This window comes from Orycteropus afer, unplaced genomic scaffold (genome assembly GCF_000298275.1).
Source record: "Orycteropus afer afer isolate SDZICR_OR568_19922 unplaced genomic scaffold, OryAfe1.0 scaffold00415, whole genome shotgun sequence".
NCBI lineage: Eukaryota > Metazoa > Chordata > Mammalia > Tubulidentata > Orycteropodidae > Orycteropus > Orycteropus afer.
The window spans coordinates 1,002,048-1,016,508 of record NW_006922002.1 but is presented as its reverse complement, the minus strand read 5'-3'; the positions used below and the strand labels follow the sequence as shown (position 1 = coordinate 1,016,508).

Below are 14,461 nucleotides of genomic sequence, written 5' to 3'. Positions count from 1 at the left end.
CTAAACAATATAATCCACCAACTTGACCTTATAGAAATCTACAGAGCACTTCACCCAACAACAGCACAATACACATTCTTCTCCAGTGAACATGGAACATTCTCCATGATAGACCATATATTAGGCCACAAAGCAAGCCTTAATAAGTTTAAAACACTGAAATAATGCAAAGCATCTTCTCAAATCACAATGCTATAAAATTAGAAATCAACAATAGGAAGATCAATGGATAAAGACCAAACACATGAAAACTGAATAATAACCTCCTTGAAAATGACTGGGTAACAGAAGAAATAAAAAATGAAATGAAAAAATTCCTTGAATCAAACAAGAATGAAAACACAACATACCAAATCTTTGGGACACAGCAAAAGCAGTCATCAAATGCCAACTGATAGCATAAACGCACACATCAAAAAACAAGAAAGAACAATCATGGGAGAAAGTAGGGCTGCTTATGCACAGGGAGACAGCTCAGGGGGCAGGTGTGTATGGAGGGATGGACACTGCGAAGAGGTAACTATGGGAGGAAGTGGGTGGGGAGCTGTTGCATTGTGGTAAACTGTGGTCAATGACATGAGACAAAGTATATGTGAACTGCTGTATGCAAAGTGAATTTGCTCTGTAAATCTTCACCCAAATCACACACACACAAAAAAAGTTGGAATTAGAAATACCATTTGATCCAACAATCCCATTACTAGGTATAGATCCTAAAGAAGTGAGAACCAGGACAAGAACAGATATATGCACACCCATGTTCATTGCAGCACTATTTACAATAACAAAAAGATGGAAACAACCTAGGTACCCATCAACAGAAGAATGGATAAATAAACTATGGTACATATACACAATGGAATACTACACAACACTGAAGAATAATGTGGAATCTGCAAAACACTGCATAACATGGATGAACTTGGAGGACATTATGCTGAGTGAAGTAAGTCAATCACAGGACAAATTGTGAAAAGTCAAGGAAAGATTTACATACAGAAGGAAACTCTCTTTGTTGGTCATGGGAATGGGGGGGTGGAGAACACTGCAAAAATAAAACAAAAGAAAAAAAATGAAAAAGAATGGAATGAAAGCACACCTGTTGTTTTTACTCTTCTTTTTACCACTCAGCAACTTACCTCATATTTTGTGGAGATCCATAAATGCTACTTCACAAAGGACTTGGACAAATCTACTTAGCTTTGAAGTTCTTGACACTATTAAATGCTATATTGAAATAAACAACATGGCTCTTCAAAATAAAAATAATTTTAATAAAGATTTAATAGCTGCTTTACTAAAAGAGATCTAGCTAAAAATTCTATGCATTTCAGTTCATATTAATCATCAATAAAGATTTCTAAGCAAGTATCTAGAATTTTAAATTTATTTGCAAATAATGTTTAATGTCATCTAATCATATAGTACAAAAAATAAGAAATGAGCTTTTTGTACATGGTATGGATTAATACACCAATATTAAGTAAAATCTTCATTAAGGTAAAGATAATGAACCTCTTTAGTAAAAATGGTCATCCTTCAATTTGGGGGAATGGGTAGCACAGAATAAAACAATAAAATTCATGTCTAAGGGCAGAGGAGTTCTCTCCTGTCAAATGCCAGCAAGATTCTCTCCTCGCAGGCCACTGAGTAGATTCTCATGGTTTATTATCCTTGTACTATTGGCTTATGCTAAAAGGCTTGCTGACTCTTCGCTAACGATTTTTTGATCTGCTTCATGTTCAATTGAAACCAATTCTAGGTATTTTCCAGGGTTGGTTGTATAGATACATCACATAATTTCATACTCTATTTAATGCAGAAGAAGAAATAACATACCACAAACCACTTCACTCAAATACCAAATCTGTGGCTAAATCATAGGGCTGAATAAAATCTCCAGTCATCCTTGAATCTTGTTAAATCAGTTCCTTGAATCTTGGCAGATAATCTATCTAACTTTTAAGCAAAAACGATGTGTCCTGGGTTTTACTAAATCAAATTTCACTTACACTACAATGAGAAAATTCAAGGGATGAGGAAACATTTGCATTAAACTTTTCTTTCACACTCATATAACTAGAAAAAGTAATCAACAAAAATTTTCTATAATGCAGACCAAGATTAGATAAACATGGAAAATTATTACTATCAGTAAGAAAAAATATAAAAAAAGATTAATCATTTTGAAATCAAGTAGAGCTGGCAATTACATAAGATGGTTCAGGCAACTGTAAAAACATTCAAGTCTTATTGTTGTTGTTGTTGTTATGTGCCACTGAGTTGGACCCAACTCATAGCAATCCCTTTTTGGGTTTCTGAGGTAGTATCACTATGGAAGTAGATTGCCCAAACTTCCTTCTGAGGAGTGGCTGGTGGGTTTGAACCGCCAGCTTTCTGGTTAGCAGTCAAATGCCTTAGGCACTACGCTATCAGAGCTCCGATTTAAGTCTTAGTGACAAGATTTCTTTTTTTTTTATTTGAGGGGGTAAAGTTTTCATTACATAAAGTGATGAACAGTAACAAGAATAGATTTTTAGTATCCTTTCATAGTAGGCTTCCTTTCAATAGGGTATTTACTACCTTTCTTCTCTTCATTTTCTCTCCAATTTTTAAGAATATATAAAATACAAAAGTCTATGACAAAATACGAGAGCTCTGGTAGCGTAGTGCTTAAGGCACTTGACTGCTAACCAGAAGGCTGGAGGTTCAAACCCACCAGCCACTCCTCAGAAGGAAGATGGGGCAATCTACTTCCGCAGTGATACTGCCTCGGAAACCCAAGGATGGGTCACTATGAGTCAGGTCTGACTCGACAGCATATAACAACAACAACAACATGACAAAATACAGTTCCTACACTGTTCCCCCATCATTTGTCTGTCATTTTGCCATGCTATGGTGGTGGCATGTTGGTGTGATGCTGGAAACTATGGTACTGATATTTCAAATACCAGCAGGGTCAACAATGATGGATACATTTCAGTGGAACTTCCAGACTGAGATGGACTAGGAAGGAGGATGAAAACTTTATGAATAGCAGCAGAACACTGTCTGATACAGTGCCAGAAGATGAGATCCTCAGGTTGGAAGGCATTTAAAATATACCTGGTTAAGAGCTGCCTCCTCAAAGTACAGTCGAACTTAATGGTATGAATGAGGTAGAACCTTTAGGACCTCCATCTGCTGATCTGGCATGACTCAAAATGAGAATAAACAGCTACAAAATTCCATTAATAATTGTAAGGTAGAATGTACGATGTATGAACCTAGGAAAATTGGGAGTCTCAAAAATGAAATGGAACGCATAAAGGTTGATATCCTAGGCATTAATGAGTTGAAATGGACTGGTATTGGACATTTGAATCTGATAATCATATCACACTGGTGCTAAAGAGGCAAGGAGGTGGCATCTTCTGATCTCCTCTAACTACACAAGAGGAAGACAAAAACACAATCAGCAGCCCGAGGCCTATTCTTATGAGGCCAGACATGCTGCCACCCTTCAGCCCTCTTACCAACCACGACACCAACTGTCCCTCCCACAGCACTCACTACCTCTCTGCTGGGTTCAATAATTTGCTGCAGTGGCCACACAGAACTCACAGATTATGGGGTTTATTAGGGAAGCAACAGGGTACAATTCAAGTTCAGGAATGCACGCAGGATACAGTTCTTCAATCAGGGCAGTCTCCCCTCTGCTGTGCCCTTAGATATGCCTCTCTGCTCCTTGGCTTCTTGGCCTGACCTCTGCCTCTGTGGGCCAGTGAGTCTACTGCTCTGCCCCATGGCTCTTGGTTCCACCCCATCTCTCAGCCGGGTGTCTCTCTCAGCCAGCTGTGAGATTCCTCCTCTGCCTCTCGGAGGGCTCATTTTAAACCTAGCAGAGTGGCAAAACTAACCAATCCCAATACCAGAGTTCCTGAGAGAGAGCAAACTTTCCCAGAAGATTACGTCATCCTGTTCCAACAGAAATACCCCAGGTGGATGACTTTTGCAATCAAGAGTTTAAAAGCAGCTACTCACTTGTTCACTGCAAATTCTACCATGGAATTAACTGCCAGTCTTACTATAGGAAATAATTACTACCAGCTGCCCAGCCAAGTTGACAGATATTTGCATGGTCCTACCCAGTAATTCAGTAATTCATACAAAGCCTATGGCTAGAAAAGCCATACCATGTAACTCACTACACCACAACTGAGAATGACAAATTGAGAAAAATGATGTTGCATCCATTGTCAAAAAGAACAGATTGATGCTGAAATACAATGTTATAAGTGACAGGAAAATATCCACACACCTACAAGGCAGACCAGTTAATATACCTACTACTCAAATTTATGGACCACCCACTAAAGCCAAAGGGAAGAAATTGATGATTTTTACCAACTTTTTCAGTCTGAAATTATTCAAACATGCAATAAACATGCATTGTTAATTACTGGTGACTGGAACAGGAAAGTTGAAAACAAAGAAGAAGGATTTGTAGCTAGAAAATAAGGCCTTGGTGATAGTGATGATATACGAAATAGTATGAGAGAATTTTACAAGACCAATATATTATTCATTGTAAAAACATAAATGGCGACTATACACATGAACCTCACCAGATGTAATATACAGGAATCAAATCGACTACATCAATACCATCAGTTAGAACTAAACCAGGGGTCAACTATGGCACACACCATCAATTGCTCATATGCAAATTCAAGTTGAAGCTAAAAAAAATCTGAAACAAGTCTGTAAGAGCCAAAGTATGACCTTGATTATATCCCACCTGAATTTAGAGATCACCTGAAGAATAAATGTGATGCAGGGAACACTAATGACTGAAGACCAGACAAGTTCTGAGATAATATCAAGGGTATCACATATAAAGAAAGCAAAAGGTCACTGAAAGGAAAGGAAGAAAAGACATAAATGGATTTCAGAAGACACTCTGAAACTTACTCTTGAATGAGGAGTAGCTAAAATGAACAGAAGAAATGATGAACTAAAAGAGCTAAACAGAATACTCCAATGGGTGGCTCAAGAGGATAAAGTATTACAATGAAATGTGCAAAGACCTGGAGTTAGAAAACAAAAAGAGAGTAATACATGGGGCAACTCTGAAGCTGAAAGAACTGAATTAAAAATTCAAGGCTACAGTTGCAATACTGAAGGATTCTATGGGCAAAATACTGAATATTGTTGTTGTTGTTGTTAGGTACCACAGTGTCAGCTTCAACTCATAGTGATCCTATGTACAACAGAACAAAACACTTCCCAGTCTTGCACCAGCGTCACAATCCTTGCCATACCTGAGACTGCTGAATGACGTAGGAAGCATCAAAAGACGATGGAAGGAACATACAAAGTTACTGTACTAAAAAGAATTGGTCAATGTTCAACCATTTCACAAGGTAGCATATGATCTAGAACCAATGGTACTAGAGGAAGAAGTCCAAGCTACACTGAAGGCGGTGGCTAAAAACAAGGCTACAGGAATCAACAGAATACCAATTCAGATGTTTCAACAGATGGATGAAATGCCAGAAGCGCCCACTTGTCTATGTCAAGAAGTTTAGAAGCCAGCTACCTGGGCATCAGACTGGATGAGATCCATATTCATGCCCATTCCACAGAAAGGTGATCCAACAGAATGTGGAAGTTATCATACAATATCACATTCAAGTAAATTTTGCAGACGATAATTCAAAAATAGTTGCAGCAGTACAGGGAAATTCAAGTTCAATTCAGAAAAGGATGTGAAATAAGTGATATCATTACTGATATTAGTTGGATCTTGGTCGAAAGAAGAGAATACCAGAAAGATGTTTACCTATGTTTTAATGACTATGCAAAGGCATTAGACTGTGTGGATCATAATAAATTATGGATAGCATTGTAAGGAATGAGAATTGTAAAACACTTAATTGTGCTCACATAGAACCTGTATGTAGACCAAGAGGCAGTTGTTCAAAGAGAAGAAGAGGATACTGCATGGTTTGAAATCAGGAATAATGTGCATTGCATAGAGTGAGAGAAAAATGTGGAACAAAATTGAAAATCATGTATCCTTCCACCATATTCTTTCAATCTGTATGCTGAGCAAATAATCTAAGATACTGGACTAAATGAAGAACAATACAGTATCAGGATTAGAGAAAGATTCATAAACAACCTGCAATATACAGATGACACAACCTTGCTTGCTGAAAGGTAAGCCTTGAAGCACTTACTGAAGCACTGGTGAAAATCAAAGACTACAACCTTGAGTATGGATTATACCTCAACATAAAGAAAACAGAAATCCTCACAAGTGGACCAATAAGCAATATCATGACAAGTGGAGAAAAGACCAAAGTTGTCAAAGATTTCATTTTATTTGGATCCACAATCAACACCCACGGAACCAGCAGTCAGGAAATCAAACGACATAATGCATTAGGGCAAATGTGCTTTGAAAGACCTCGTTAAAGTATTAAAAAGCAAATATATCACTTTGAGGACTAAGGTTTGCCTGAACCAAGCCATAGTATTTATAATAGACTCATATGCATACAAGCTAGATGATGAATAAAGAAGAATGAAGATGCCTTTGAATAATAGTGCTGGTGAAGAATACTGAATACACCATAGACTACCATCAGAAGAATGAACAAATCTGTCTTGGAAGATATAGAGTCGGAATGTTCTTTGGAAGCAAGGATGGTGGGACTTCATCTTACATGCTTTGGACATGTTATCAAGAGGGATGAGTCACTGAAGAAAGACACTATGTTTGGGAAAGTAGAGGGTCAGAGAAAAGAGGAAGATCCTCAATGAGATGGACTGACAAGTGGCTGCAACAATAGGCTCAAACACTGCTATGACTGTGAGGATGGTGCAGGCTGGGCAGTGTTTCATTCTATTGTGCATAGGGTCATTATGAGTCAGAACTTAATGGCACCTCACAACAATTTTGTGCTCTCTGAAATAATTCTTTTCATACTCTAAACCACAGGATGATACATAGATAGACAGGCAAGAAGTTCAGGTATGGATAGGCAAATGGGAAGGTCTAGCTGATGATATTCCTATATATTTGTGCTATAAAAATGTCCATATGCAGTTTAAGGACAACAGAAGGCAAAGTTAGGAGCACTTCTTAGCTATAACTAAGCATGCTGAAGAAGTGAGTTGATGGACCTGCAGGCTGGAGACTATAGTTGCAGGGGACACCAAGCTCAACTGGTGCAACATGGTATATAAAAATATTGCTCTGCACCTTACTTTGGTGAGTAGCAACTGGGGTCTTAAAAGCTTGCAAGCAGCCATCTAAGATGCCACTATTGATCTTTCCTTGCCTGAAGCTAAGAAGAACGAAGAAAATCAAAGATCGAAGGAAACAGCCCAAAGAACTAATGGACCATGAGAACCTGAGCCTGTATGACCCTGAGACCAGAAGAATTAAATGGTGCCCAGCTACCAGAGTGAGTCACTCTGAGATCAAAATTGAAGAGATCAAAATTGAAGATCCTGGATAGAGTGGGAGAAAAATGTTGAACAAAACTGAAAATCATAAAAAAAAAAAAAAAAGACTAGGCTTATTGGTCTGATAGTGACTGGCAAATATCCTGAGACTATGACCCCGAGTCATCCCTTGGGCCTGGAAATGAACTCATTCCTGTGGCTTAACTCTCAGCCAAAGAAAAAAAATAAAAAATAACTCTTTCTATACAACTTAAGTTCCACTAAAGCTTAGTGGGGAAAATGGCAAGGGGAAGAATCAATAATAGTTTGTATTGGTTTATCTTATAATCTCTAAGATGAAATAAAATCACTCCATGATCTAACTCACGGAGTTTCCTGACTCTGACAACTGTCCAAATAAAATCCAAAGGTATAATCAAGAGCATTTAATGTAAATTTGTATTTTGTAAAATATAAAAGGTAGGGTAAAATGTCAATAGCAAACATAAAAAAAAAGACAAAAGGAGTTGATTATTTGACAATATTTTTCCTTAAAATCAAATAATTTTTAAGAATTATTATATCAAATTGTTGTTGTTGTTGTTATATGCCGTTGAGTTGCCCCCGACTCATAGCGACCCCTCCTTGGGTTTCCGAGGCAGTATCACTACGGAAGTAGGATTGCCCAACCTTCCTTCCAAGGAGTGGCTGGTGGGTTTGATCCGCCAGCCTTCTGGTTAGAAGTCAAGTGCCTTAGACACTATGCTACCAGAGCTCCTATTATATCAAATAGGTACACAAAAATTAGCAATTTTCTTTGTCTGTGTATAAAAACTAGTGGTAAAATAGGAAACATCTACATCTACTAAATGTGGCTCTTTCAAAGATTAGCAATCTCATGAATGGCTAACGTTTGTCTTACTACTTTTTTAACAAAAATATAGACAGTAATTTCTAATTCATTTATAGTCTTTGCTACATTTTGCCTTACGTTATAATTATTGTTTTAAAAGGTTGTGTTTGTTTTTGTTTTTCTTCCTTTAGCGTTAAAGAGTAAACTCCTTTAGAGAAGTGATTATATCAACATTCCATTTGTCTTTCTGTCATTACAAGGTTTAATAAATTGTTTTTCAAACATTAAAAAAAAAGAATTACTATACCACATAAAATCAGGAAATTCATGGTTGCATGCCATCTTGACTATTCCCATAAAAGATATGCTGAAAACCACTACAGCAGCAGCTTATCCATTAATAATCATTTAATAATCCAATGGTCAAGAGATTATTATACTACAGAATTTGGATGTTATTATTATTCATTTCCTAAAAATACCAAACAAGTAAATGTGATCCTAAGATAAGACTGTCCCTTTGGTCATTTCCTTCATGAAATATAGTCAGTCTAGTTTACCTCAAGGACCAATTAGCAGATTTAGGTATTATTCTATGCCTTCCTGATTTCTTTTTCCCATCCTACTTCCCAACATTTGTTTATTGAATTAGTTATCGACACTTTCACTAGCAGACAAGTGAGATATACAAGAAGGTGCCATTCAAGCCAGCCAGTTTTCCCAAGTTTACTACTGAGCAAGAGAGAGAGAAAAAGGAAAAAGGTTGGTTGGGATTAGAAGTTGAAACTAATGTCTAAAATGAAGCTCTGAAATTATAGATTGATTTTAAATGGAACTCTGAAACTGTAAGTTGATCCATGCCCTTGCTCTGGAAAATAAGGATCCAACTGTATAACTAATGCTTGTATCACAGTATCTAGGTCTTAAACAATTTAAGAGACTAACACAAGACTTTAGTCCCCTAGTGTTATTGGAGGAGGCATTCTGAGTCTTCCAAGTTAATTAGGTGAAGACAGTTGTTACTTGCCTTCTACAGTCTCATGGATTGAACTGCGTTTCCCAAAAATATGTGTCAATGTGGCTGAGCCATGATTCTCAGTGGTTTGGCAGTTATGTAATGACGTAATCATCCTCCACGATGTGATCTGATCTGATCAGTCGATCAGTTGTAAGAAGCAGTTTCCCTGGGGTGTGGCCTGTATCACCTTTTATCTTATAACAAATAAGAGACAGCATCAAGTAGAGATGAGGGACTTCAGTACCACACCAAGAGAAAAAAGCCAAGAGTAGAATGGGTCCTTTGTACCCAGGGTCCCTGTGCTGAGAATCTCCTACACACTTGCAAAGTCGGATACCAAGACACATGGACATCTCCAAGGAATGCCAGCCCCACGAATGTCGAAAGGAAACAAAGACCTTCCCCCAGAGCCAACAGAGAAAGAAAGAGATTTCTGCTTGTGAAAGGCTTTCACTTGTGGTTTTCCTGTTGCAGCAGCACTAGTTAACTAAGACATATGGCTCTCTGACATTGGATTATACAGGTGTTTATGGTGAAGACACTGCATTTCTTTCCACCCTTTTTCCTTTGACGATCATTTCACACTTTTAAACCAATATAACCTTGGTTGCTCAAAGAACAATATGAATGATAAGTATCTATTTTTTAAGTAGGAAAAGAAGGGGTAACAAGAAAAAGGAAGACTAATTTCAAATTAAAGAAATGTCCTCAGTAGGGGTGAGCCCCACAACAAAGCATTCATAGTTTCAGACACACATTCTGAACATGCAGTGTTTGGCACCAGCATCATCGCATCCTCCACACCAAAAACCACATGGTTGCAAATCAGCGGTCAGTGGCCTCTATGTAGCACACAGTCTTATTTTGTATGGATCAGTGTTTAAAATTCAGATTTCTAAGTTCTCCTTAAAAACTGGGCAACCGAACAATAGAGAAACCATGTTGCCACATGGCAATAATTAGCTGGGTCGTGGTAGTTGGATGGGATGGCAGATCTTCCATTTGCCAGAGTCTCACTACAGCTCAGTTAACTCAGCCTGGCCCTGGCAGGTCAACTTGTAGTCTCTGCCATATTTTTAAGTGGTCTGCCTTATGAGAAGGTCAGAAAAGCACTGCAAGAGTGGTGCAGCAGCCACAAACTCCAGTGCAATGGTGAACTGTGCCTTTAATCTAGATGCATTTAACATTAGACTATCAGCTCCTCTCATAAAAGATCTGCTTTAATTTTAGTTCCCCTTCCATTTGTCTCAGGGTTATGTAACCTCACAGGAGGTCACACAAGTCTCCCAAAAAAGAAATTTAAGCTGTCTTTTAAAAATAAAAAAAGAACCATGCATAAAAGAGACAAACACAAAACTGAAACTTGCATTTTCTCCCTGACAATGCTTTGCTCTCCCTGTTAATCTCAAAAATTATAATTTTAAGGGAAAAGGAAATTAAAACCAAAGGATGGAAAACTGTGGCTTGCCTCGAGGACATATGATACGCCATATTCTCAACATGCTGTCAAGCTGAAAAACATAATTAACATCTTACCATCTTCCAACTCAAGACAAAGATTATACACAGCTACGGGTCTCTTATTCCTCTGTCCTGGTCTCTTCAATTGCCTTGGTGGAGCATTTGGGGGTGACGTTGACAGCGAGATTGGCTCAAGGAATGTGGCATCAGGCAGAGTCCTAAAAATCTGCCATGAAAGCATAAAGGACATTAATTGTTTACTGTGAACAGAACCTGTGTATTACAACAATAAATCATCATCAAACAACATTTGATTTGGGTTTCATTCAGGACAGTCAAAAATCCATTCCTTCAAATTTTGGGTACAGGTGATAGGCCTTTCACTTATTTTTCCTAACAGTAAACTTCAAAACAAAATTTCTGATTAAAAATCAAGTAAAATCACCCCGTTATATTTCAAATAAATTCATTGCAAAACTGAAAAAGTACAATTATCATTACCAGGTACAGACAATACCATAGCTTTCCACCTCCAAAGGATGCAGTCAAGATAAAATGTTAAAAGCAAATATTCCATTAAATTTCACATAGGGTTATATTTATGCCAAAATGCTGGCCTCAATTTTTTTTCAAGCTACATAAACAGAAACATATGACAGAAAATATTTCTTACACTTGTAAAAGTTGCTTCTTATGAAATCACCTTTTGGATTCCCATCCACATTTTTCACAAAATGTTTTTGTAGAGTTTATCGATTCATTTAATACCCTCCAAGTGTTCTTTACAATTTCCTGTTTTATTAATGAATCCTAGAGTATTAGCACCTTGATTTATCTACAATGTCATTCATATGTCAGTTTAGTAACATTAATTAGAAATGTACTGCTGCTTTGCTTAGCAATTTTTTCTTTTGAGAAAAGCAATCTGTGCCATACAGGGAAGCATATTATACTGAGGTGATTTATAACAGACCTTCCAGAGCTGCCAAGACCTGAGCTCTAAAGCTTCCTGTCACTAACAACACTGGAGACCCTTCGGTCTTCAGTGAAGCTGCAAAATAAGATATTCAGAGACATCACCATAGCTATCATCTCCAGAAGGCTGACTTTCTTCAGGTAGCAGCCAGAAACAGGGAGAATGCCAGCTAGCCTTGAACAAAGCATAAATGTAAAGCTCTCAATAAAAGGCACTGTGTGAAAATCCCACTGTTGTAATGAAATGACTTACGCATTTAAATAAAAACAGGCATAGGACCTATGTCTACAAGTAAGGGTATCACTTCTACACATGTATTACATTTAAAATTCCAATAATCATATCGGAGTTTTAATTGCACAGTCTAAAAGTTCTCCCCTATAAAAATGATTATGTACTAATAAAAATAAACAATTTCAACAGGGCATTTGCTTTATACCATACTGCCCCCTCATGTGTAAATGGAATAAGAATAAGATTTAAATTATGTGGACAAATATTTGCTAGTGAAAATTTAATTTAGTGCTCCAACTGGTAACCTGCGAACACCATGCTTCTACAGCTTCTCTGTTCCAATAGGGCAACTCTGGCAAATAGCAAACTGCTTATGGGCCTTAAAAATCCTCTGCAGCCTAGACTATTGTTCACAGCTGGATTTATTGCCGTCTCCCACTGTTCAAATTAAAGATGTTTGTGGGTGGGGAAGACAGGAGAGAAAGAGTAGTATGATAACAGTGACAGAGGAAAAGATGAGAAGATACTATCCCATGGAAGAAAATGTCACCTGTGTACAACATTTGGAATAGCTCCTTAATTTGCCTATGTTTATTATTATTATTATTATTATTATTATTATTTAATTTTTGGTGAAAATATACACTTCAAGGCATGCACTCCCATTTAACAAGTTCTACACATATTGTTCTGTAATATTGTTTAAATTCTTCACATTGTGTCAATATTCTTGTTATTTCTGCTCTTTCATTTTACCCCCATTGATTTAGACTTACTACCCCTTAAACTTCTCATCTATGCTTTAAAGTTACTGTTGTGCTTCATAAAAATAATTTAACACTTTTTTTAAAAAAAGCACAATACTCAAGGATGACATTATTTACTTTTTGAGCTAAACTGTTTGTTTTGTTTAAAGAGGACTTCAGGGGATAGTTTCCTTTCAAGGTTTAAAGAGTATCCCAGGATGACAGTCTTAGTGGTTCCTCCATCCTCAGTGAGTCCAGTGTGACTTACCTCGGTTTGATCCTTATAAACCAGGCAAATAGCACTGGGATGTTACTGGAATAGGAAACCAAATAATACAGAGAGCCAAAGTCTAAATAATGGAAAAGTTACAATCCAAGAGCTGACACTAGATAGCTGATAATCTCCTTGAGACCTTTCTGGAAGATCAAAACGGATGGGAGTGGTGTAAATTTGTTTCATCACTGTCCCCTCCTCCACGAAGGGCACCCCAGACTATAAGCCAGTTCACAGAGCAAAGTGAGCCCAAGGACATGTGACTGTTCCTCTTTCCACCTTTGTTCAAACCCAGACTGTTAAATATACATCAGAATATTTGAGAATGGGGTCTGAGCTTTTGGTTTTTGTTTTGTTTTGCATTTTAAACTTCCCTAGGTGATTCTTTTGTATGAACAAGGTTAAAAAACACTGATTTAAATAGTCATTCCATAGTACTCTGCACTTGTCTTGGATAGACACAAGTCAAAATCAAAACACAGGAAAAATAATTTCAGAAAAACTGGCATTGGACATAGGTAATCTATCTTCTCTTCCTCAAATCCCAATTAGGTGTAGGGTATGCACAGGGACATAGCCCAGGGGGCAGGAGTACGTGGAGGGAAGGACACAGGGAAGAGAGAACTATGGGGAGGAAGTGGGAGGGGAACGGTTGCATTGTGGTAAATTGTAGTCAATGTCATGAGACAAAGGGTATGTGAACTGCTGTATGGAAAGTGAATTTGCTCTGTAAATTTTCACCCAAATAACAATTAAAAAAAAAAAAAATCCCAATTAGGTATAACATGTATAAAGGATTCTAAATACCACTCCCTAAAAAAGCTCTAAGTTGTATTAACATTTCAAATAGCAATATTACCACTCAGATAAGTTGGTGTTAGCTGCCATGAAGTTACCCCTGATTCATGGGGACCTCATGCACAAGTGATCTAATGCTATCAGGTCCGGCACCATCCCATGATTAGTACCGATCAGACCCTTGTGACCCACAGGCTTTTCACTGGCTGGTTATCACCAGGCCTTTCTTCCTACTTTCTTAGTCTCTAAGCTCTGTTGAAACCTGTTCAGCATCACAGCAACGTACAAACCTCCACTGACAGACAAGCAATGGCCGCACATGGGGTGCTCCGACCAATAATCAAACCTGGGTCCACTGCACAGAAAGCAAAAATTCTACCACTGAACCACCATTGTCCCCGTGTTGCAGATAAGTACAAATCAGACCAACCAGCCTACCTTTTGGGAGCTCTGGTAGCATAGTGGCTAAGACACTTGCCTGCTAACCAGAGGGCTGGCGGTTCAAACCCACCAGCCACTCCTCGGAAGGAAGGTTGGGCAATTCTACTTCTGTAGTGATACTGCCTCGGAAACCCAAGGAGGGGTCGCTATGAGTCGGGTTTGACTCAACGGCACATAACAACAACAACAAGCCTACCTTTTAATGGAAGCTTAGACATAC

General features: G+C 37.9%; 1 protein-coding gene across 1 annotated transcript in view; it reads right to left on the bottom strand.

Annotated features, from left to right (window-relative positions):
• The window catches only part of ARHGAP10 (Rho GTPase activating protein 10), a 483,946-nt gene that overhangs the window by 70,345 nt on the left and 399,140 nt on the right, over positions 1 to 14,461 (bottom strand). Inside the window, exon 23 of the mRNA XM_007953807.1 lies at positions 10,848 to 10,998. Within this exon, the coding sequence (XP_007951998.1) occupies positions 10,848 to 10,998 (151 nt within the window). The remainder of the gene's footprint in view (positions 1 to 10,847; positions 10,999 to 14,461) is intronic.